A 23,174-nucleotide genomic window follows, 5' to 3' on the forward strand; every position below is an offset into this window, starting at 1 on the left:
GACGACAGCGGCAGCGGCAGCAGCGGCAGCAGCAGCGCTGAGGGCCCGGATGCTGCTCAGCGAGACGGGGCCCGGGAGAGCGGAGCCGATGGACCCAACATGGCGGCGCCGAGTCTGAGCCGAGAGTGAGGCCCGGGACGGGGAACGGAGAGGGGCGGGGCTGGGAGGCGGTGGGCCCTGGGGGTGGGGAAGGGGAAGTGGCGACTACGGGCCCAACCCGGGGGAGCCGAGGGGAGGGGAGGGGAAGAGAGGAGAGGAGAGGGGAGGGGCGGAGACGGGTCGGGGCGCCGCGAGGTGAGGTGAGGCGAAGGGGGGGAGGGGGCAACCGTGGGTCCGGGGCGGGGCGGAGACCGGGAAAGAGGTAGGGGAGAAGGCGAAGGGGAAGGGGAGGAGCTGAGCCGAAATAAACGCCAGGGGAGGCCGAGGGGGCATGTGGGGCAGAGGCCGAGCAGGAGTGAGAGGAGCCAGGCTGGGGAGGGGCTGGGGGCGAGGGGGGGGCCCGAGGAGAGAGTTGGCCGTGGGGGAGGGAGTTGCCTTCGGCCGGCGTCGGTTGGGGAAAGGGCGAGGCTGGAGGAAAAGTGTGAGCTGGAGAGGGAGAGGGGGAGGGGAGAGGCCCGGGGGGGGGAGGGGGAAACGAGCTGAATGCGGGGAGAACCCGGGAAGCTCGAGACCCGGGACTCGCTGGAGAGGGCAGCGAAGAGTTGGGCAGCGTCGGCCGCCTCCGGCCTGGAGGGGGTGGGCGGCCCAGGCGCCTCTGGGACGTGCCCGTGGTCGTTGGGGGAATTGCTGAGGACGGGGGGAGGAGGCGAACAACTCTTGGACTTTCTCGGAAGCTCCCCACTTCAGTGTTCTCGGGCTTATTTTTGTTGGTGGGGTGGGGGGAACGGGGAGGTGATATGCGGGTGCGGAGGAAGAAGAGTACTTTTGTAGTTTTTAAGTCAGAAAACAAAAAAGAGCAGAGCAAGGAAATTGTCCTTGCCGGGTTGGAGTTTTTTGTGGAAAGGTGGTTGCAGGAAGGGGGAGACCAGGGGGAAAAAACAAAACAACAAAACTGGACAGTCATTGTCGAGCACCACAGGGCCCATTAAGTGAGTCTCTTCATCTGTCCCTTTAGTGATGATGCTGTGTCAGGGAGGGAGGGAGTAGTCATTCTGTATCTACAAAATACGGACTCCCGAGAGCCTGGTGACATTTTGGCATTTGAGTGCTGCAGCCCTCATAGAACACTTGCGTGGCATGTAAGGGGCAGAAGTTCTAACGAGAGATATCATGTCCTATATCTCTAACAAGGGGTAAAAGAACCCCTTGTTAGAGATATAGGACACGGCTGGATGTTCAGCTTTGGCTGTGCAGCCACTTAAGCCACCATATTCTTGGGAAGGGGGGGTATAGTGGGAAACCGTCAACGTTAGTCTTTCCTCCTTTCACAATATAAACAGGAACTGGGGAAGCGTGGAAATCTGGGGTAAATGAAGTGTCATTCTTGCATTTAAATGTTCACTATGTTCAGTTTTCCCAGCAGTCATTGAACTTGTAACATCTGCCATGTGTCTTGTCTTGGAGGAGACAGTCTTAGCGTCAGGTTTGGTGGAGGGAGAATTGCTGCTGGGATGGCCGAAGGCATTTGGCAGGTCAGGTTAATCTTGCCCTTCATTTGTCTCTAATCTTAGGGTTAGGTTATTTCAGTGAAAAAATCCTTACGTTTGTTTGTATGGTCTCTAGGACAGCATGTGCGGCTGTGACTGTGTCTGGGTTTTTGTGTGTTAGAAATTGAGAATTGACTCATGTTTTGTGTTTTGCTGCTGTATTTGAACATAATTGCTAGGGAGAGTGGGGAAGAAAAACTTGCATAGGTGGTCTAACACTGTCAGTGATTTTTGCTCCCATTCAGGGGAAAAGAACAAGGGAAGGAATAGTGGCTTTTTGATTTTAATGAGATCATGGGGTGAACCCCATGCTTCAGATGTTGGGGTAAATGATACTATACTTCCTGATTGGTGTATCAGAATTAGCTAACAAGATACGTTTAGACCACTGCTAAATCATAATTCTAAGGTTATTGTCAGTTCATTAGATAGGAGACACAGGGAATGTTCACTCTGGAAACCCAAAGTGTCTGGTAGATCAGTCTCCTTGATCCATTCTAGGTATCACTCACAGAGATTCTTATCGGCACCAGCCAGCCTGGGGTAAGAGGAAGATTTTGGGTTTTGGAAGCTACTGGATTATTTACCTTGTGCCCTTTGACAGTTTATCATATAACAAGACCCAGAGATCCCATTGATTTTTTCTTTGGAATGGAGCATTCTTTCCTTTTCACTTAACTAGGATCTGAGGCTCATTCATTGTTTCTTTCACCTCACTGATCTGATACAGGCATCTGAGTGGCACAGAGGCTGAGAGGGAACAAGTTCTGCTAGTGATGAAGTTGGGCAAACTCCTAGATCCTTATTGTGAAGGAAGTGGTGGCCTATTTCAAGTGTGATTTAAGTCAGGCTGTCTCTGGTCACCCACCATGACCCAGTGGGTATATCTTTGAGAACCTGGTAAACCCTCCTCCAGTTCTGCTCCCTAGAGTAAACCAATGGAGAATGAAATCACGCTGTCCAATTCAGCAATGAAGACTAGAATAAAGATTGAAATGAATGTGAGGAAGCTTGAGCTGTGATCCCAGAATAGAGTTCACACTGAACCTCTTCAAACTGGTCAGGCTTGCTTGTAGTGAGGCTGCCATCTGCTGTTGGCTGAATAGCCTTATGGTCCTTATCATAAAGCCAGTTAACCTCTCAGCCTCAGTTTCCTCTTCCCTAAAGTGACCTCTGAGGTCTCTTCCAGGTCTAAATCTGCATGATCTTTTAACTTAGGACTTAATATGGTTGTTACTTTCTGTGGAGTTTGGGGAAATTAGCATTGGAAATGCCTTGGGTCTGGAGAATTCAGAACTGTCTTAGACTTCTCCCTGATTATTACTCCGCTGTGGCTGCAGTACCTCTAGGTTGAGTCTTATTTCCCACTAGCCAGGCAGGCAGGTGGGAAAGTTGTAGAAGGGAGACACTGTTGTATTTGCTCTCTTATGGAAAAATTCAGGATTCAACCAGGCCATTATCTGAATTGGTGACACCTATTCTGATTGATTGGCAGTAAGGTATTTACCTGTCTAGCTGCCTGTCCTCTGGCCCTCACGGCTAACAGCTGGGCATAGGGAGTAAGGTGGACTTAAATGGTTGTGCCTTCTGACCAGCCAAAAGCAAGAAACTGTTCTTGCTGTCCCTATCTGGGGGACAGTTGGAGGTATAAAATTGAGGTGAAAAAGATCTGGCTTGTGGATAGATCACTTGACCGTGGAGGTCATAGTGAAAAGAATGATGAACTTGAAGTTGTGGTACATAAGTTTGATTCCTAGCTCTGCTATTTCCTGTGTCTGACTGGGTAAGACAATTAACCTTTCTGGGCTTATTTGCATATCTGTAAAATGAGCTCAGACTAGATGACCTTCTTTCCCTATGACCAGATCTATGACTTTATGATTCCGTGTGACTGTTTTATTCAGGGGTTCCCCAGGACCTTTGCATGTTTGGGAGTTAGGGCATCTACGCCCTCAAATCTTGGTATGGGCCACATTCCTCTCAAAGGTCCTAGTGGAGTACCAAATTCTCTCACTACCTGGTTCTTCCCCTTCTCTTTTCTAATAGAGATCAGTTCCAGTATTCCCCTCTTTTTCTAGACTCCTTGAAACAGTAGTAAAGATCAAGCCAGGTCCTGCTAATCAGTATCCTAATCATGGTCTTTCCCCTCAGACTCCTCAGTAAAGCACCTCTGGTAGAAGAGTACTGTATTTGTTAATTCCTTTACTGGTCTAGGGACTTAAATTTGTTAATGTAAAAAATACGTAGAGTGGTCTGTTCTTTTAGTGAGGAGGCTATTTCTGGGCTTTGCCACAACAGATAAGGCTGTTAATGGTGCTGTGTCCAGATCGTGAGCAGGGTATTAGTGAAGAGGTTGTTTGACACTTAGAAACCTGAATTATGTGTTGGGACTTGATTTTAAAGTGTGTTACTTGGTTTATTGTGGTCCCCTGGGTCATGAACTCACAAAAGGAATTTTACTAGAGGAAGTCTGAAAACTTGGAAACTTCCCCTGCCATTCTTGGAAGATTTCTCACTTTAGATCTGCCTGGATAAATTCTTTCAAATTTCCTTTATTTTCTAGTCCATCCATTTATTTGTCTAGCTTATATTGAGAGGAGTAAGTTGGTTAGAGGCAGAGACTAGTCCTTGTTGGGTTTCTAACTGTAGCTTTTGGCACCTGATGTCACTCCTGCTGAGAGATCTTATACACTTATAACCTTATAAGTGAATCTCTTGTTCCTGTAATCTTGCAGGCAGGACTGGTATCCTAGCCACCTCTGTGTGCTCTCCTCTCAAAACTTTGATGTAGGTCAGGGGTTTGTGATCTAACCAAGCTTGGGGGAAACAGTCAGTTCTTTGACCTCTAGACCTCCACACGACACTCCATCTCCCAACTTGGAGCATTTTCACTAGTTGTCTCTCATTCCTGGAATTCTTTCCTTCCTCATCTCTGCCTTCTCACTTCCTTCAAGTCCCAGCTAAAATCCAACCTACAAGAAGTCTTCCTTGATCCCCCTTCATGCTAATTCCTTCCGTTTGTTTATTATTGCTAATTTATCCTGTATGTATCTCGTTTGTACATGGCTGTCTTTCCCCTTAAAAGCAGAAACTGTCTTTTGCCTGTCTTTGTAGCTTTGCACAGTGCCCGGCACATAGTATGCATTTAATAAATGTTTGTTGACTAACTGGCCCTAAGACAAATTGGGCTTCAGCCAGAAGAAGGGATGACTGGACTAGAGAAGCGCATAGTGCTCATTCTGTCATCAGTAACAGTTAAGTCTCTACCGAAGTATAGGTTGTGCTTGAGCTCTGATTCTGCTGTGAATTGTTACCCAAGTGAACTTCACAATTCAGCTCTCTTATCCCAGCCTCATTTTCCTAATCTCTAAGATGAGGTTAGACATGATGACTTCTAAGGTTTCTTCCATAGCTAAAGTTCTGTGACTCATTACATCTGGTGTAGCGACTTAGGTGCTAGAGCTAGAACCCAGAATTCCCTGTCTTTCTTCATGATAAGCTGAACTAGTATGAGAAAGGACATCTCTGTGGTAGGAGATACAGTGGGAGATGGAAAGCGTCTGGAGGTGAGTGGGGGAATGATTAAGGTGATAATGGACAGCATCTCTTCTAAGAACATGATGCTAAAAATGGGCAGAAAGTGCCAGCTTGGGGAAGGTAAACTATTCCCTCCCCCTAAGTGGACTTCAAGGCTGGGAGCACTTTTCCTGGTGAGGATGGGCACCTCACTCCAAGTCACTGATGTTCCCCTTGTTCTTACAGTGAACAGGGGCTCTGGAGAGCAGTGTGCCCCTGAGCCCCGACCCAGCATGGCAGGGCTCAAGCGGCGGGCCAGCCAAGTGTGGCCTGAGGAGCGGGGAGAACAGGAGCATGGGCTGTACAGCCTGCACCGCATGTTTGACATCGTGGGCACCCACCTGACGCACCGAGATGTGCGCGTCCTCTCCTTCCTTTTCGTTGATGTGATTGACGACCACGAGCGTGGCCTCATTCGAAGTGGACGGGATTTCTTGTTAGCACTGGAGCGCCAGGGCCGATGTGACGAAAGTAACTTTCGACAGGTGCTGCAGCTGCTGCGTATCATCACTCGACATGACCTGCTGCCCTATGTCACACTCAAGAGGAGGCGGGCTGGTGAGGGGGTTATTGGGGACTGGGAACATGGGGAGGTCAACGAAGGAGTTCATGAGGGACTGGGGAGGCGTAGCACTGTGGTCCTGGGTGTGAGTCTTGCCCTATAAAGCATCTGGATGAGAGCGGCATATAAAGCCCCTAGTATAGGATTAGATGGGTATGGGTGTATGTCTCCCATCTTTCCCTGAATGACTTACTTTTCTTCTCTCCCCACACACAGTGTGCCCAGACCTTGTAGACAAATACCTGGAGGAAACGTCAATCCGTTACGTGACCCCCAGAGCCCACAGTAACCCAGAGCCGGGACCTCCCCCAACCCCTAAATCAGGTGAAAAGATGTAGATGTCCTTTAGTTCCTCTCAGTAAGAGGATTCTAGCCTTATTCTATGCCTAACTTCCAAAACCAGGAGAAAGGATATTGACTCTTCCCCTTTTGGCCCCGCACAAAGCTAAGGCGATGCCCCTAAATGTACTCTTTGCTGTTCCTTTTAGGTTTCGTGGATTATTTTAAAATGTTTGATGGCTGTTCTTTTCTCCCCTTCACTGTCACTTTCCACTAATTCTGCCTCTTCCCCTCCTTCCCAAAGAAAAAGTTAATCAACAGTCAACTTATTTTCAGTTCCATAAATTGACAATGGAATAGATAGATGATTATAGGTCTTTACTTCATTTACTCCCCTTTTTCCACTAGTGCCTCCCCACTATCCTGTGGTGTGCTGCCCTAATGCTGGCCAACAGATGTGCATCAAACGGCCGGCTCGGGGGAGAGCTACATTTGTAAGTCAGCGGAAGCGCCGGAAGTCCGTGACACCAGACCCCAAGGAGAAACAGACCTGTGGTAAGGGAGGCTATAGTGCAGCCCACGCAGGGAGCTAGTGGGAGGGAAGTTACTTTCCAAAAGGCAGACCATACTTTTTTTCTTGATGGATGGGGACATTGAAAAGGGTTGAGGCGCTGACCTTTTGCCTTGTCATGGCCCTACTGTCCTTCTAGAATGATCCTGAATTAATTTCAGGTTGTACTATATCAAAGGCTCTCCCTGCTAAGTCTCTTCCCATCCAAGGTGGAGATAAGAGTTAAAGTAATTTGTGCAATGAAGCTAAGTCTATTTAATATAGAAGAAGGTCATCCCCACATCCACAAATGCAAGTTTGATTTGGAGGTGATGTAGTTTTATTGTGCCCCATTACTATGAAATCTTTCCCTCTACTGCCTTTTTCTCTTGGCCCAAGCATGGGCTCAAACAAATTTGGACATACATAAGGGAAATCCCAAGATGAGACATGTATAGAGAAGCCATAGGGGAACTCTACCCTGGAGATGGGTAACTACTACCTTACTGTAGTGCCTTGGTCTTCCACCCCGGTCACTCTCCTAACAGGGTATGGCCTAAGCACTCAAACTTTTCTTTCCTATAGACATCAGGCTTCGGGTGAGGGCTGAGTACTGCCAGCACGAGACAGCTCTGCAGGGCAACGTCTTCTCAAATAAGCAGGACCCACTTGAGCGCCAGTTTGAACGTTTCAACCAGGCCAATACCATCCTCAAATCCCGGGACCTGGGTTCCATCATCTGTGACATCAAGTTCTCTGAGCTCACCTACCTCGATGCCTTCTGGCGCGACTACATCAACGGCTCCCTTCTGGAGGCGCTCAAAGGTGTCTTCATCACAGACTCGCTTAAACAGGCTGTGGGCCATGAGGCTATCAAGCTGCTGGTGAATGTGGATGAGGAGGACTATGAGCTAGGCCGACAGAAACTCCTGAGGAACTTGATGCTGCAGGCACTGCCCTGACCCTCCTTTCACCTTTCACAAATCTGGGGCCTCAGTTTGGCACCCACCTCTGGAGTTCACACACTGTCACCTTCGCCCCCCCCTTCTTTTTTAAAGGAAAAGACAAAAAAGTGGAAGTGGTGTGTCTCCCCATCCCTTCCCTCACCCAGACTTCCACAAGCCTGGGAATCCAGCCTGGGCAAGGAAGAAAGAAGCAGTCTTGTCTCAGAGTGCTCTGTGGAACCACTGCTGAAGTGGTTTGGGGGGAGGGGGTAAATAGGAGGCTGTCTCAATCGCCCTCAGGCTTCATGAGGGCTAGTTTTGTTTTGTTTTGTTTTGTCTGAGAAACCAAAGGGCTGTGGTGTGGGAACTTGCTGGAGAGAGGTTAAGAGTCAGGGTTGTATCATGGGGATTTACTACCACATTCCCTCCACCCTACTGAGATTGTAAGGAACAAGTTGAACAACACTTTTAAAGGTACGGCCTCCTCACTTGCTCACTCCTGGCCCCTGGTGCTTCCCTCTCTTTCCCTCCCATTCCCCAGGGACAGAGATTAGGGGCTCTTTTTCCTAGTCTTGGTCCCTCCTTTACCCTTTGTCAGTTCCTCTTCTAGGAAGCAATGAGAAGGGAGGACTGGGGCATCCCGAGAACCCTTTGTGTGTGCACTTTTGTGCACAAGTGCCTGTATGTATGCAGGATGAGGGGGAAGGGTTGCTGGTAGCACACACTCCCTGAGAAAGGGGTGTGTGACATTTTTTCCTTCCATGTTCAAGTGAAAATAAATGTATCCTGCAGCCCATTCTCATCTCTTTTGTGGTCTGGCTTGGGGTGGAGTTGGGGTTGGGACATCCCTTTGAGTCTTATCTCGGTACAGCCTTTCTCTTCCTAGCCTTCAGTGCTTGAACAGCCCCAGTTCCTTTTTACTCCTCAGGATTGGGCTTGGACAGAAACTCACTTCTGCACTTGTTTTAAGGAGTTATGAATGAGCCTACTTGCTACCACAGTCCAGTACATTTGCTACACTCTTTCCCCTACCCCCAAAGGAGATGTCGAGACTTGGACTTCATGACTATATTTTTTCAATGTCAGTGCTGCTCAGACTTCAGTGTAGCTTTAGTTTTCATAAAATTGTGATTTAAGAGCTCATCTATATGCAACTAAAGTCTGAGCCCATAAAAGCATTTTTTGGGGCTTTACAACAGGTTGAACCTGTATGCCACAAAGGAAAGGGAGTAGAGGTTCTTCAGTGGCCTGGGGTCCTGCCTCCAAGCCACAGATCCTCCTCGGCCCAGAATAGGACCCCAGTTCAGTCAGCAGGTGTGAAGGCAAGGATTTGGGCGACCCAAATTGCCATACAGGTCAGGCCTTCGGTGTTGGGCCACAGGCATATGCTGGCGTACTTGGCGCAAATAGGCCAGGTCAATGTGGGCAAGGCAGAGGCCTGGCCCCTCAGAACAGCGTGCTACCACAACTCCCCAGGGGTCCACTACCATACTGTGTCCATAACTCCCTCTTTTTTCATGGTGCTGTCCCCACTGTGCTGCTGCAACTACATAGCACTGTGTCTCGATGGCCCGAGCCCGGAGCAGCACCTGGGGAGAGAATGAAGGTGGATGAAATCATCTTCAGCATCTGGAGGGGAGAAGTGGGAAGGAAAAGAGTGGTGACCTTTGGAAGCAAGTATTTCCCACTCAGTTGAGAGACAGGGAAGAAATACATTTCTTTCTAGTCAGATAGGTAGGTACTATATATTGGTAAGTCCTCACCTCCCAGTGGGCTGGTCCTGTGACTAAGCCAAAGGCTGAAGGGTAGGTGAGAATTTCAGCACCATCCTGGGCCAGTGCAAGGGAAAGCTCTGGAAAACGCAGGTCATAGCAGATGGCCAGGCCTATCTGGGATGGAGGAAAGTAGAACATTTAGTTTTCTCTGGTGTACTGGCCACTCTTCATACTATTCCATTGTTATCTTGCCCCCTCCAACATATTCTCATTCCTTTTCCCCACTTTAACCTCCTCCCTTCCATCCCCGCCAACCTTGCCAGCTGGTGTACTGACAGGTGACCCACGAGTGGGCCCAGGTACAGTAGAGGTGCTCTCACACATGGATCCCTGTCCTGGAAGCTCCACATCACAGAGGTGTGTCTTCCTATATGTGGCCACAATAGAGCCTTGGGAGTAGAAGAGGAATACTCTGCTGATGATTCTGTATTCCTCCACTGCCCCCAGAGAGGGAACTACTTATAGTTAGGAACCAGAGGCATAGACATTATGTCCACAAGGTGTATGTGTTTGGGAGGGAGGAGGAGGGAGAAGAGGAGTGGAGGAAATCCAACTGGTGAATGGCCTTGAGGGCTTGGTAAATTATCTCCAAGGTCTCTGGGCAAGGAAAGTAGAAGGAGTGAAGTTGGAGGCTGAAAACGGGATTCTAGGAATGCAACTCAGAAGGGCAGGAGAGGACTAAGAGGGAGTTAGGGACTTAAAGTCTTACCCTTACTGTCTAGAAGCACATGACAATTATAGATACGCTGAGTTTGCTCCCAGTCTTGGCCACGTTCATGGAAACCACCGAGAGATATCCAGAGTCCACATTCCCTGTAGAGAGCAACAGAAACAACCGTTCTCAGAAACCTGTCTCCACCAGAGTCACCTGAACCTACTAACCCACACTGTTCCTCCTTTGCTGCCTTCCATACCTGGCAAGTCGGGCATACCGATTCACAAGATCCCCATCCAGTGGCTCAGACAGCTGAAGTGTCTCTGCTGGGTCACGCGCAATGAAGTCAAAGGCCTCAGGCAAGAAGGCCAGGCAGGCACCCAACTTGGCAGCCTCCTGAACTAATCCTGAACAGGCTGCAAAGGTCTGTTCCTTATCTGGTGTTGATGTCACCTGGCACACTGCTACCAGAGGCAAACCTCGAGAAGAAGAGGAGACGGCCATGGTCCCAGGCCTGTGAAGAACAGAATATTCAGACATCCCCAAATTGAGAAAGTGAGAGCTTAGAAGAGAATTAGACGTTTTCTCCATACATATTTCTGACCGTGACTTTGGTCTCTGACAAAGAAGGAAAACCAGCAAAAGCGGACTAGTGGTCAGCTAGAGTTTCAGTTCTTATTCTGACAGTATCCTTAAGTCACTCAACCTCCCTCGGCCTCAGGGGGCTGTAAAATGTGCTTAATACTTAAACTCTACTGAGCTATGGTTAAGTGCTTTGTAAACTATGAAAAGCTATACATGCAGATAAACAGATGAGCTGCTATTATTGGTCTACATATCTCTAGACCTAGTTGGGGACCTTCCTCCACCTTGATTAGAAGTGGTGAGAGTGGGCTTTACCTGCTGTGCTTGGTGCTTGCTGGGTCACGGAGTTGAGAGAGACCAGGAAGCCTGAATGCAGATCGCAGCAGGAACAGGCACTTTCTGGGCATCCAAAGGGTGGAGCTCAGCCTAGAGAAGATAAGGGCTCCAGGATACTCTCGCCCCACTCCCGCCCTGGAATGCTAGGACAGCGAGCGGCCCCTCCTGTGCCCACAAGCCACGTGACCAGGCCCGACCTCCGGCTCCTCCCCAGCCGGCTCTGTCCAGCCCGTCTCCTAGCGCGGGACGCTAAGCCCCCGCGAGACGGGCACGGCGGGAGTACAGGACCTCCGTGGCCCCGGCTCGCCGCCGCCCGCCTTCGGACCTCTCTTCTGAGCGCGTAGGTCACTCACTGACCTAGGACAAGTCTCCTCTCGCTCCCGACGCCGGGAATCCCTAAAGGGAAGAAAACCATCCCCCCTCCCCAGCGTCCCAACTCTGCACTCACTTCCCAGACCCCTGCCCCTCAACCAGACACGCGCTGCCTCTGACCCAGCTCGACCTTTCCCTCCTCCCACATCCTTCCCGGGAGGGGCGTTCTGGTACAAGCGGAGGAAGCCACAGAATAGGATCCTACATGGAGCCGGAGCCTCGAGGAGGGCTGTCCGCAGCTCCCTCTCTCGCCTCCCGCCCAAAGGTCTTGAAGCTTCGAGGCCATAGGGCACCCGGAAACGTCGGGCCCGCCCACCGGAAGTGCCCCTAACCAACATGGCGCTCGAGGCACAAGGCTCCAGAGGAGGCTGGGACTGAGAGTTCCGGATGTGACGCACAAGGAGGCGAGCTTGGGCTTCTAGGGCCTTAGACCTAGCGGGCGGGTAAAGATGGCGGAGAGTAGCAACCGGAGTAACAAGAGCGGTAGCAGCGGCAACAGCGGCAGCGGCGCTGGCAGCGCGGGCAAGGGGGCGGTGTCGGCGGAGCAGGTGAGGCTAGCTGCCCTCACGGCGACCCCGGCTCTTCTTTTAGGGGCTGTGGGGGCGGGGCCCGTGGCACGTGCGGTGCCCCCAGCCGCAGCCCGGGCTCGCGGACCTGGGCAATCCTGGGGCCCCCGCTGCGGAGGGAGAAGGCAAGCGCGCGGGAGGCGTGCTGGAAAACTGGGGGTGTCTGTGCTGAGGGTGAGTATGGACACGACGATGGGCTCGGGGGGAGGGGAGCCTCTCGTGACAGGAGCGTGGGACAGCAACCCCCAGCTCCATCCGTGGCTGTGGGCCCTGAAGAGGCCGATCCCCGTTCTCAGTGATTCTGGGAAAGGCCCAGAGACGGGCTGGAGAGGATCAGGCCCCTCCCTGTGAAAGAGTCACGTGAGGCCCGAAATCCACAAGTCTAGGGAAGGTCCGTGGTCTTTGAGGTGCAGGCCAGCGCCCCGAACCTGTCGTTTAGCTTGTTGGGGGAGATTTCCCCGCGTTCTACACTGTGGGCTCTTGACAGTTGGTGTTCTGGGCTAGCTTAGTCTCAGCCCGAGCTCTAAGGTCCACCCCTCCTGCGGTGCTGCAGGAAAGTGCCTGAAGGCATTTACCTGCGAGATGGCCCACAGCTACACCCAAACGACTAAGACCTACCAGGTGTTGGGAGAATTGTGTTCCAAAACATCCGCTCTTGGGCGAGTGGAAAATTGTACCCTGCTTGACCACCAGCGGTTTAGAATACTCAATGTAATAGTATGTGACTTGTCACAAAATCTTTTACCTAAAGAATGGGATTTCTGGCCCCCCCCATGTATTTTTTTAAATGCTACTTAAAATTAGAATATTCAATTTATTTAAATCTTAAAATATTTAAAAACTTGTTATTAAAATATTTTAAAAGTGATTCTTGCTCATGGCTGGCTCTGCTTTTCTTTATGCTCTTTGAAGCCAATATTTATTGAGCATTTGGGGGAGTGTCCACTGTACAGAATATAGAAAATACATACAGCCAGAAATTCCTTGATCTGGAGAGGGAGTTATGAATACAAAGCCATTCTCAGGGGAGGTGAGGAGTGAATTAGTCTCTGTGGTGCTGAGGCCTTGCTGCTTTTATGTGGAACACTCCACCTACCTCAACATAGGTTGCTGTCCCCTCATGCTGGGATGCACTTCCTGGTCTCCTTCAGAATTAAAGCTCTACTTTCTAAATATTAGTAGTAAAAATGATGAAGATAATTTGCTGTAGTTCAGTTGTTTGCAGCCTTAGGGACCACAGCACACTAATACCCTCCGTGTTATTTTCTTGGCAAAGACACTTGAATGGTTTACTGTTTTCTCCTCCAATGGATTAAGGCAGAGGTTAAGTGATTTGCCCAGGGTCCAGTAGCCTAGTATTTGAACTCAGGTCTTCCTGACTCCAGGTCCAGTGCTCTATCTACTGAGCTGCATTTGTATAGTGCTTACTATGTGCCAGGCACCGTGTGCTAATTGCTTTACAAATATCATTTTATCTTCACAACCCTGGGAAATAGGTAGCTGTTATGATTCCCATTGGGGGGGGGTGTATGATCCCCATTTTACAGATGAGATAACTGAGGCAAACAGAAGTGACTTGCCTAGGATCACATAGATAATGAGTCTGAGGCTGGATGTGAATTCAGTTCTTCCTTAGTGCAGGCCTAGAACTCTGTGGGTACTGCACCACCAGCTACTATGAGTTCTTTATTGATCACCCCTGTTGGTAATGCCTCCTCCCCAAAATTCTCTTGTATTTCTATTTATTTATATGCATATTTAGGGGGGTGTCCTTATCTGTATATGCTTCCCCTAATAAAATGTAAGCTCAAAAGCAAGGGGCTTCCCTTTTGTCTGTATAAGAAATGTCTGTGATTATGTCTGTCCGTCAGTAAACATTTATTAAGTACCTACTATGTGCCAGGCACTATGATAAGCATTGGGGGTGCAAAAAAAGGCAAAACTGGTCCCTACCCTCAAGGAGTTTACAGTCTTTCAAGGAAAGACAGGTGAACAAACATGTACAAACAAGCTAAATACAGGGAAGGCTTCCTGTAGAAGGTTGGATTTTAGTTGGTACCAGGGGGCCAGAGAAGCCAGAAGGCACAGATGAGGAAGAGCATGGTGGGGGTGGGAGGGGGAGATAGCCAGAGAAAATGTCTTCAGCTAAGATGGAACATCTTGTTTAAGAAACAGCCAAGAGGCCAGTGTCACTATATTGAAGAATATGTGGTGGGGGAAAAAGATTGGAAAGGTAGGAGGGGACTAGGTTATTAAGGGGTTCGAATGCCAAAGGATTTTCTATTTGTTCCTAGAGGCAATATGGAGCCACTGAGCAGCAGGGTGACATAGTTGAACCTGCACTTTAAGAGAATTTTTATTCTTTTCTGTTTTAAAAAAGCTTACAAACTAACCTTCTGAAACATTGGTATGACCATGTCAGTCAAATTCCCTACTCAGTAAAGTCCATTAGCTTCCTTTAGTATCAAATATAAAATCATCTGTGGCTTTTAAAGCCCTTTGAAAACTAGCCCCCTCCTGCTTTTCTGTTCTTGTTATACTTTGTTCCATATAGTCTATGATTCAGGAACATGGGTCTTTTTTTGTTTGTTTGGTTGGTTGGTTTACTTATTTTGGGTGAGGCAGTTGGGGTTAAGTGACTTGCCCAGGGTCAAACAGCTCTTGTCAAGTGTCTGGTCTGAGACAGGATTTAAACTCAGGTCCTCCTGACTCCAGGGCTGGTACTCTATCCACTGCACCACCAACTGCTAGTAGGGACCATGGGTCTTCTTGCTGGCTCCTTACACATGACATTCTACCTCCTGGCCCTCCTTGGAATGTACTACTTCGTCACTTCCACTGTTTGAATTCCTAACTTTCCTGGCCTCCTTCAAGACTCAGCTCAAATCCCACCTTCTGCTAGAAGCTTTTCCTTGCTTTCCCTCTCCCCTTCCTTCTGAGATTAACTTCCATTTCCCCTGTATGTGTACATGTTTCATGTATAGACTCATTTGGTTCTGGTCATCTCTAGCCATGCTAGAAAACATGAGAACAATATGATGAAAGGGAAGTAGAGAGTTACATATAAGCATTTGGATAGGAAAAGAAAAAAACACAGTAGGAAAGATCATTTGTAAATAGAAAATTCAGGGAGCCAGGGCATAGCATTCCCATGAGAGTTAGTGTTGGATTATTTTGCTTCTTTAAAAATTTGCAGCTAAGATTTTGGGTAGCTGCTAAAAGTATTATCTTTCTATACAGGAATGGCTGAAATTCTCTAACAAATTTAAATGGATTTAATTTGGTGTGACATCTGATTTAAAATTCACTTCTAACCTAGAAGCATCTCTGATTAGTTAACAAGAGTAATTTTGTTTTGTTTTTTAAATACTAACTTCCCTTAGTTGTTTTAACCTCATGGATTCAAGGATTGATTTTATTTCACAAAGTAATACATTTTGAGTGTGTGCTCAGAAAATGTTATCTTTTCAGGTGAGTTCTTTTAAGTAGGTTCCATCATTTGTGTTCACACAGAAGTCATTTGGATGTTGTTGGAGTCCAAGTTGATCAGTCAATATTTGTTAAGCATCTACTATGTGTCAGGCACTGTGTTAGATTCTAGAGATTCAGCAAAATTCAAACAGTCCCTGCCTTATATTCTAACAAGTTGACAGCATATACCTATATATGTAGATATAAGAAACTTGGGGGAAGGAAGGTCCTAGGAATTAGGGGCATCAGGAAAGGACTTATGCAGAAGGTGATGCTTGAGCTGACTGTTGAAGCAAACTATGGATTCCAAAAGTGGGGAGTGAGTAGAGAGTGTGTTCTAGGCATGGGAGACAGCCAGTGCAAAGGCATGGAGATAGGAAACAGTGTCATGTGTGATGACCACCAAGAAGGCCAGTTTGGCTGGATCATAGAGTATATGAAGGGAAATACTGTACAGTAAGGCTGGAAAGGTAGGATGGGGCCAGATTATAAAGGGCTTTAAATGCTAAAAGGAAGCATATTTATATGGAAGGATTGAAGTTTATTGAATGAGGGTGGGAGCGTGCCACATTGTCCCATCTGAGCTTTGGCAGCTGTGTGGAGGACGAATTGGAATGTTGAGAGACTGGAAGAAGAGTGACCAATTCGAAGGTCATTTTATTGGGCAGCAGAAGCCACTGGAGGATTTTAAATAGGGACAAAGCAAATACTGATATATTGCATAGCAAGTGAGGTACCAGAAGTAAGGAAATCTGTAGGGCTAAGATAGTAACTATGTTCCATTCTCTGGATATAAGAATAGAGAAGGGAGGGGAATAGAAGATTTGGCACTGAATTAATATGATTAGGTCAGGGTTTGGGCTAATCTCTCTGGTTTATACTCTCAGTCCTAGGCAGAAGGTAGAGAGTGCAAGCCCAGGAAACAGCTATATGTGAGGAGACACTCTGTACTTGCTCCCCTAACACCAATGTTAATACTTGTCCTGGCCATTAGCCTGAATTGGGACCCCTGATTTATACTCTTTTCTCATTATGTAGGCTACCACCTAAGAAGCTGCTCTCTTGCCATCTCCATAGGCTTCTCTCCCTCACCTCTTCTCTCTTCTCCCATAGGTGGTTGCTGGCTTCAACCGCCTTCGTCAGGAACAGAGGGGCCTGGCATCCAAAGCAGCTGAGCTGGAAATGGAGTTGAATGAGCACAGGTGAGAGGTCTGGGGGAAGATATAAGGAAGAGTTGAGGGTGCTCTGTTGGGGCTGTATCCTTAGACCCTTCTTCCTACCGTAGCCTAGTGATAGATACCCTGAGAGAAGTGGACCCAACCCGCAAGTGCTATCGAATGGTTGGAGGGGTCCTGGTGGAGCGAACTGTCAAAGAGGTGCTACCTGCCTTGGAGGGTAACAAGGAGCAGGTAAGAAGGGAAATGACAAGGTGGGGGGGGCAGGAAAAGAGAGGAGGTTAGGAACTTAAATTGAGATCACTGAGTAGGAGGGACATCTGGTTAAAGCTAGCCTCTGTGTCTTTTGAGTTAGGCCCATTCTTTTTATGGGCTTTGCAACTGGGCTGAGCTGTGGGAGGGAGAAGGGCAACAGTGGTTTTATTTCTTTTTCTGAACTCATCAGTTGGGCTGCTTAGTCTTGGTTAGAGGTGGCCATTAAGGTGAGATTTCTCCTTTACTTCCCCTATAAACAGCTTATTCCTAGGTTTGGTATTCTAATTTAACACTAATTCTTACCCACCAGATTCAAAAGATCATTGAGACACTGACCCAGCAGCTTCAAGCAAAGGGAAGGGAGCTGAATGACTTCAGGGAGAAACATAATATTCGGCTAATGGGTGAGGATGAGAAGCCAGCAGCCAAGGACAACGGGGAGGGGTCTGGGGCCAAAGCCAGCTCAGCTGGCGTGCTGGTCTCTTAAGAATTAAGACCTCTGTGACGTTTTTTTCTCCCATGCCTCTTATACCCTTTATTATTATTTTTCTTTGTTGCTGCTCTTGTAATATTTTTGTTAAATAAATGGTTTGGTCTCAATGCCCAGTTCTGGTCTGAGGCTTTCTCCTATGTTATTGATAAAAATTGAGAAGAGGGACCAGGTCAAGACTCACTCAGATGAATTATACAGATACCTAGTGGCTCTTAGGATAGGCTAAAAACTCAGAGTGTCACACCTGACTTTCAATGCCCCTTCCCCACCCCAACCCCAGAAAAGATGAAGAGAGTCAGTGTGTCTGACTTCCAGATTAGCATTTAATGAACAACTTCATAGGTCTGGTAGGATAATGCTTTGTGTGTCTGGATGAACTGAGGAAGCCGATTTCCCTGGCTCAGAAAGATAGTTCTAGAGTATAAACATCTGGACTAGCTGTCCTGCCATCCTCACCAAAGCCCCCAATTAGATAGAGCTGGTCATTCCAGAGGCAGGTTCGATGGCCTACCCGTTTCATGCTTCCATCTGCACATGGAAATCGGAACCATCGATGTGTCGATTTGCCTGTAGGGAGAGAAACACTTCAGGATATAAAGTTGGGAAAGTTACCTTATTAGGCTCTGTCCATTCCCTTCCCCTTGGCCCTTTCCTATATTTAGTAATCCACTAAACATGTGCTAATTTCCCCTCTTCCTCGCCCTATTTCCCCAGCCTGAGCCTTATTACCATACTCCTCCCTTTGTACTACCTCCCTATCCCAACTATTAGGACAGCTCTCACGGGTATCATAGATGTAGAGCTCGTTGCAGACTGTGTCCCGAGCTCTGGTCAGAGTTTCTCCACCAAACAGCACAGCAAAGGGCCCCACCACGGAGCAGGAATGGTGCCGAAGACCCTGGGGTCCCTGGAGGGACCCCTGCTCCCTGCTCACTAACTCGGAGAGCTGTCCTGTCAGCCGAGAGGCAACAACCGGCTCCTCCTGGAGGGTGGGGGGGTGAGAGAAACGGGAAGCTGCATGGCGGTTATGAGCTGGCCGAAGCCACTTCTGACCAACTGGCTGTGTGACCCTGGGCAAGTCACGCATCTCTCAGTGGGTTTGCAGACCCCCTGAGGGGTCCCCTGGCCAGATTCTGTGGTCTGTTGAACGTGGATGAGGAAAAAAATTACCTCCTTATTTCAACATCTGGTTTCCTTTGTAATGGTACGTTATTTCATGCATTTAGAGCCAGCATTTTGGGGAGGCGTTCACAGGCTTCAGCCGGGCAGCCAAAGGGTCCCCCGACGCCGCCTCCAGCGGAGCACTCACCTGGATCTGCCCCGGGCCCCAGCGCCCGGCCACTTCGGGCTCGGGGGAGTTGCAGCCCCCGAAGAGCAGGAGCTGGTGGCCGGGGTGGGGGCCGCCGGTGCGGAGCAGCGCGGCGCAGTGGCCCGAGCGCGAGGCTGTGTGGCCGCCCTCTTCGCGGTAGCTGCGGGGATGGGCAGTTCAGGCCCGGCCCAGGATGGGGAGGGAACCCGCCCGTGCCCGTGGGCGGCCTCCCGCGGGGCCTCCCTACCTGTAGGTGCGCGCGGACGGGTCCACGTGCAGGGTGTAGACGCTCCCGTAGCGGCGCTGGGTGCGAGTGCCGCCCTCGCGGCCGGCCACGCGCAGCTCGCGGTCCGACAGGCGGGTGCAGGTGTGACTGCTGAGCCCCGCCGGGCCACAGCTGCCCGGGGCCGCGGACCACGCCTCCCAGGCCCCGAGCTCCGCATCCAGGGCCGCCAGGGCCGCCACGCGCCGGGACCCGTCCCAGCCGCCCACCACGCAGAGCCAGCGGCCACCCAGGGCCACCGCGTCGTGGTGGCTGCGCCGGGGCCCCCCGGGGGCGCCAGCCCGCTCGGCCTGACCCGCCGCCGGGTCAAAGGTCACTGCGTCCCCGAGGGGCTCGCGCGCTCCCCCGCACGACAGACCCCCGACTACATAGAACCGACCCCGCAGCACGGTGCACGAGTGAAACGCCCGCGCCAGGAGCGGGTCACGCGCCACGGGCCGCCAGGCCCACGCAGGGCGCGGGGCTGCGGCCATTGAGGGTGTGGGTCAGAAGGCCGGGAGGTACCTCTGCCAGGCCCCGCCTCTCACCCGCCTACTCCGCCCTCCGCCCCGCCCCCACGTCGCGCCCCCAGGCTCGCGGGAACCCCGCTCTCAGCCTTACCCAACCCCTCCCCCCCACCCTGTGGCGAGCTCTCCCCCACCTCGGAGCCCCGCCTTTCCCAGTGTTGCCCTGGCAACGACGACTGTTAGCAACTGCGTGGCCGGAAAGGCTTGGTTACCATAGCGACGGGGACGCAAATAAAAGTCTGTTAACCGGGTAGCTACCCGGTGTCCAGTAAGGTGTTGGTAACTATGGCAACTAGAGGAGGGGCGATTAGGAGCAACCCTCGGAGGACTAATTGGCTCTAGAGCCCGGGTAGGTAAGCTCGAGTGTGGTGAAGAAAGGGGCGAGGAACCCTGCTGTGTGCCCTACCAATGCCATGAATCAGGTCGAGGTGGACATATAGGGGACTGTGTCTCCCTGCCAGGCAGCTGGGGACTGCGGTTCTTTATGACTTCTGAGTTCCTAATCTGCACCCAATCGTTAGGGATGTGATATGGACTGGAGATTTGGAGACCTAATTTCATATCCTAGCCCTGCCACTAGCCTTCTAATAAATCATTCCATCTCAGGGAGTCAGTTTCTTTGATTTCTGTACCTCCAACTTAGCCGTCTATATGAAAAAATGCTCTAAATCATGATGGAAATGCTATCCATAGCCAAAGAAAAGAACTATGGAATTTGAATTCAGATTGAAACATACTATTTGCTATTTTTTTTCTTCTGTTGTGTTTTGTTTCCTCTTTCTGGTGGTTCCTCCTATTCTAATTCTTACTTACAACATCACTAATGTGAAAATATGTTAAAAATGAAAAACCAGAACTCTGATGGGTAACATGACAAATTAACTTCAGTGTTCCGATGATAAAACATGATTACTCTCTCTTGGTAGAGATGTAGTAGACTTTTAAGTGCAGAATGATTCATTCATTTTCATATATGGCCAATCTGTTGGTATGTTTTGATTAAATATACTTATTTGTTACAAAAGTAGAATTCTTTTGGGGGTAATGGGAAATTATTGGAAATGACTGACGTTATAATAAAAGAGTAACAATTGAACATATTTTTAAATGTAGAAAGGATTGTACATATATAACCTATTTTAAATTCTTACCTTTTTAGGGAGGGTAAAGGTGAGGGAAGGAGAAAATTTGGAACTCAAAATTTTTTTAAAAATGTCTAAAAATTGTCTTTACATGTAATTGGAAAAAATAAAATGCTAGTTTAAAAAATGGGAAAAAATGTAGAAAGGCCTTGAGGAAGACTCCTAGCATTTTGGGAAAATTCTTTTCTGTGGAAGAAACATAAAAAAATGGCCAAGAATTGAGCAGGATGAGAAGATATGGATAAACTCCACTTACACAGATGAGATGAGAGGTCTACTTAAATACTGAAGCATCATGTAAATAAATCAGCCTTCTGTATTTTTAAAAATCTATTTTTATTAATTTATTTTAATTTATCAACAATCACTTTTATAAGCTTTTGAGTTTTAAATTTTTCTCCCCCTCCCTCCCCAAGATGGCACAAAATCTGATATAGGCTATACATATACATTCCTATTAACAACTTGGGTTTTTAACGTATATATCAACACAGCCCTGCTTGTCTATGTCCCCTTCCAAACTCCCCTCTGTTTTCTTCCATGTATTTTTAAATGTTTTGTGGAAACTTTTTTCTTGCTGTCCTTTGTTTTTCTTTTTTGCATCACTATCACTACCCTTCTAGTACTTCCCATAACTCTCCCTAGCAAATAAATGTGTTTGATTATAACAAATAAGTATGATCAAACAAAATACGTGCATTGGGAACATCTGAAAATGTGTGACTCATTCTGAACCTAAGAAAGTATGTTTCATCATCAGTCTTCTAGGGTTTTGATGGTTATTGCATTGATAAGGGTTGTTAAGTCTTCAAAGGTGTTTTCCTTTATAACATGCAGTGTCATGAATTATCCTTCTGGTTCTGCTCATTTTACTCTGTGTTAATTCATCATATAGGACTTCCCAGGTTGTTCTGAGTCTGTCCTTTTTATATATGTTAATCTTATGGCACAATATTATTCCAGTACATTCATATGCTATACTTTGTTTAGCCAGTCCCAGTGAATACTCATTTGGTTTCCAGTTCTTTGCTGCAACAGAAAATTGCTATAAAACTTTTTGTCTATATGGGTCCTTTCTGGGCCAAACCTATTTTAGGCAAGTCCAGTGATTCAGCTGGGGTTTAGAATGCAACAAGGTACTCATGGACTTTCCTCATAAATTGCAATAAAAACAACTTTATCAGTGATAAGGTTAAAAAATATATAATTCCTTTTTTTAAAAAATTCTTTATTTTTAGGCAATTGGGGTTAAGTGATTTGTCCAAGGTCACACAGCTAGTAAGTGTCTGAGGTCACATTTGAACTCAGGTCTCCCTAACTCTAGGGCTGGTGCTCTATCCATTGTGCCACCTAGCTGCCCCCAAATATATAATTCCTCACGAAACTCAAATAAAAAATGATTCTCTGTCTCCTTACTCACTATAGCAATTAGCAACAGTTGTGAAGGTATCCCCAAAGGGCAATGGAGATTCTGTTAAAACCTCCAGAACACCAATTTCCCATAGCCTGGGCCTTTTATGCTGGGGGGGGAGGGGGCAAGGAAGCCAAACCAATAAATAAATCAATCTCTAGTTACCTCAAGACAACAAAGCTACAAAGAGGGGTTCCCTGCACCCTAAAAAGGAAACCAGTCTTGGTCTATATATAAAATAGCTGCCGTTCCTATCACATCCCACCCCTTTGTGTCAAGATCCCCTAAATTTTCTAGGGAACCTTCTACTATTAAATACTATTATTAAATAAATATTATATTAAATATAAACTACTATTAAAATAATTTTTAAACAATTCTGACCTCATAAGCAGCACTAGAGGAGAAGCCTAATGCAAATTATTTTTTAAAAAGATCAAAAATAGGGGCAGCTAGGTGGCGCGGTGGATAGAGCGCCGGCCCTGGAGTCAGGAGAACCTGAGTTCAAATCTGGCCTCAGACACATAACACTTACTAGCTGTGTGACCCTGGGCAAGTCACTTAACCCCATTGCCTAACCCCCCCCCAAAAAAAGATCAAAAATAAATAATACAATCTTCTAAAAATATAATTCATGTATCATGGGTATTGTCAGGGATAATGCAGAGTAGATCTGATTTAAAAAACTAAGCTAAATTAAACCATGATGGCCAAGAACAGCACCAGGTCCATAGAATAGAGGAGATTACCTGTAATAGTCACCAATCCCCATCTCTAGCAAGGCAGAGCCTGAATCAACACCAAGACTCAACCCATACCTCTGCTCCCTCAGTATTCCCCAATCCACAGTTAAAACGTTCTTCATAGGAGCCCCATTGGGGGATGGTACCAAATTTTGGCCCATCTAGATGTCCCTACTGAGAGGCTGCCCTCTTCTGCTATGGTCTTGGATTAAAACTCTCCTTCAACTTCATCTAGGGATCCATGAATGCCACCCCATCAGCTAAAGGATTCTCTTTCTTCCAGGAGAACTTCTGTTCCCTATAATTATAAAAAGATAATTTTACCTCTCCATATCATTACAAAGCAAAGCATCTTCCCAATAATTCCACCTATTAATCTCGAAAGCCCTTTCTAGGAAGGAGTTGTCAGAATCAGCCTGGGGTAAAGGAAACCTGCCAATTAGGGGGGATCTGAACCATTTCCTCTGGTTGTATAGAACATTGAGGGGGCAGAAACTTCAAGGCCCCAGCAACTCTGCATAGGAAATGGACTAAGGAAGG

At 48.1% G+C, this 23,174-nt stretch overlaps 4 protein-coding genes across 11 annotated transcripts; 2 read left to right on the top strand and 2 right to left on the bottom strand.

The window, feature by feature from the left end:
* The first annotated feature begins 20 nt into the window (after positions 1-20).
* Positions 21-8,353, top strand: DEDD (death effector domain containing). 6 transcript variants are annotated; one of them, XM_020971988.2, is made up of 5 exons: positions 21-125; positions 5,409-5,780; positions 6,001-6,108; positions 6,472-6,618; positions 7,199-8,353. In XM_020971988.2, coding segments are annotated over exons 1-5 (1,005 nt in total). In that variant the 5' UTR covers positions 21-124; the 3' UTR covers positions 7,576-8,353. The 6 variants fall into 6 exon arrangements, with proteins under 6 accessions (XP_020827647.1, XP_020827650.1, XP_020827648.1 ...); XM_020971991.2 differs by lacking the exon at positions 21-125 and adding an exon at positions 232-299; XM_020971989.2 differs by lacking the exon at positions 21-125 and adding an exon at positions 391-454.
* A 257-nt stretch (positions 8,354-8,610) lies between these two features.
* NIT1 (nitrilase 1) lies at positions 8,611-11,592 on the bottom strand. 3 transcript variants are annotated; one of them, XM_020971985.2, is made up of 7 exons: positions 11,486-11,592; positions 10,888-10,998; positions 10,247-10,501; positions 10,042-10,145; positions 9,588-9,721; positions 9,321-9,446; positions 8,611-9,146 (listed from the first exon to the last, which is right to left on the bottom strand). In XM_020971985.2, coding segments are annotated over exons 1-7 (1,014 nt in total). In that variant the 5' UTR covers positions 11,488-11,592; the 3' UTR covers positions 8,611-8,864. The 3 variants fall into 3 exon arrangements, with proteins under 3 accessions (XP_020827644.1, XP_020827646.1, XP_020827645.1); XM_020971987.2 differs by having other exon boundaries at positions 11,411-11,590; XM_020971986.2 differs by having other exon boundaries at positions 11,357-11,590.
* Positions 11,593-11,677: 85 nt separating this feature from the next.
* On the top strand, positions 11,678-17,347 carry PFDN2 (prefoldin subunit 2). The gene is made up of 4 exons (XM_020971994.2): positions 11,678-11,828; positions 16,431-16,519; positions 16,603-16,726; positions 17,058-17,347. Exons 1-4 carry the CDS (start codon positions 11,730-11,732, stop codon positions 17,232-17,234), a joined length of 489 nt encoding a protein of 162 aa, XP_020827653.1. The 5' UTR covers positions 11,678-11,729; the 3' UTR covers positions 17,235-17,347.
* A 198-nt stretch (positions 17,348-17,545) lies between these two features.
* Positions 17,546-19,418, bottom strand: KLHDC9 (kelch domain containing 9). Its single transcript, XM_020972045.2, has 4 exons — positions 18,797-19,418; positions 18,550-18,709; positions 18,024-18,222; positions 17,546-17,807 (listed from the first exon to the last, which is right to left on the bottom strand). The coding sequence occupies exons 1-4, from the start codon at positions 19,303-19,305 to the stop codon at positions 17,641-17,643; spliced, it is 1,035 nt and encodes a 344-aa protein (XP_020827704.1). The 5' UTR covers positions 19,306-19,418; the 3' UTR covers positions 17,546-17,640.
* Between the last annotated feature and the right edge of the window lie 3,756 nt (positions 19,419-23,174).

Source organism: Phascolarctos cinereus, unplaced genomic scaffold (assembly GCF_003287225.1).
Source record: "Phascolarctos cinereus isolate Bilbo 61053 unplaced genomic scaffold, phaCin_HiC Scaffold_5;HRSCAF=322, whole genome shotgun sequence".
NCBI classification, from domain to species: Eukaryota; Metazoa; Chordata; class Mammalia; order Diprotodontia; family Phascolarctidae; genus Phascolarctos; species Phascolarctos cinereus.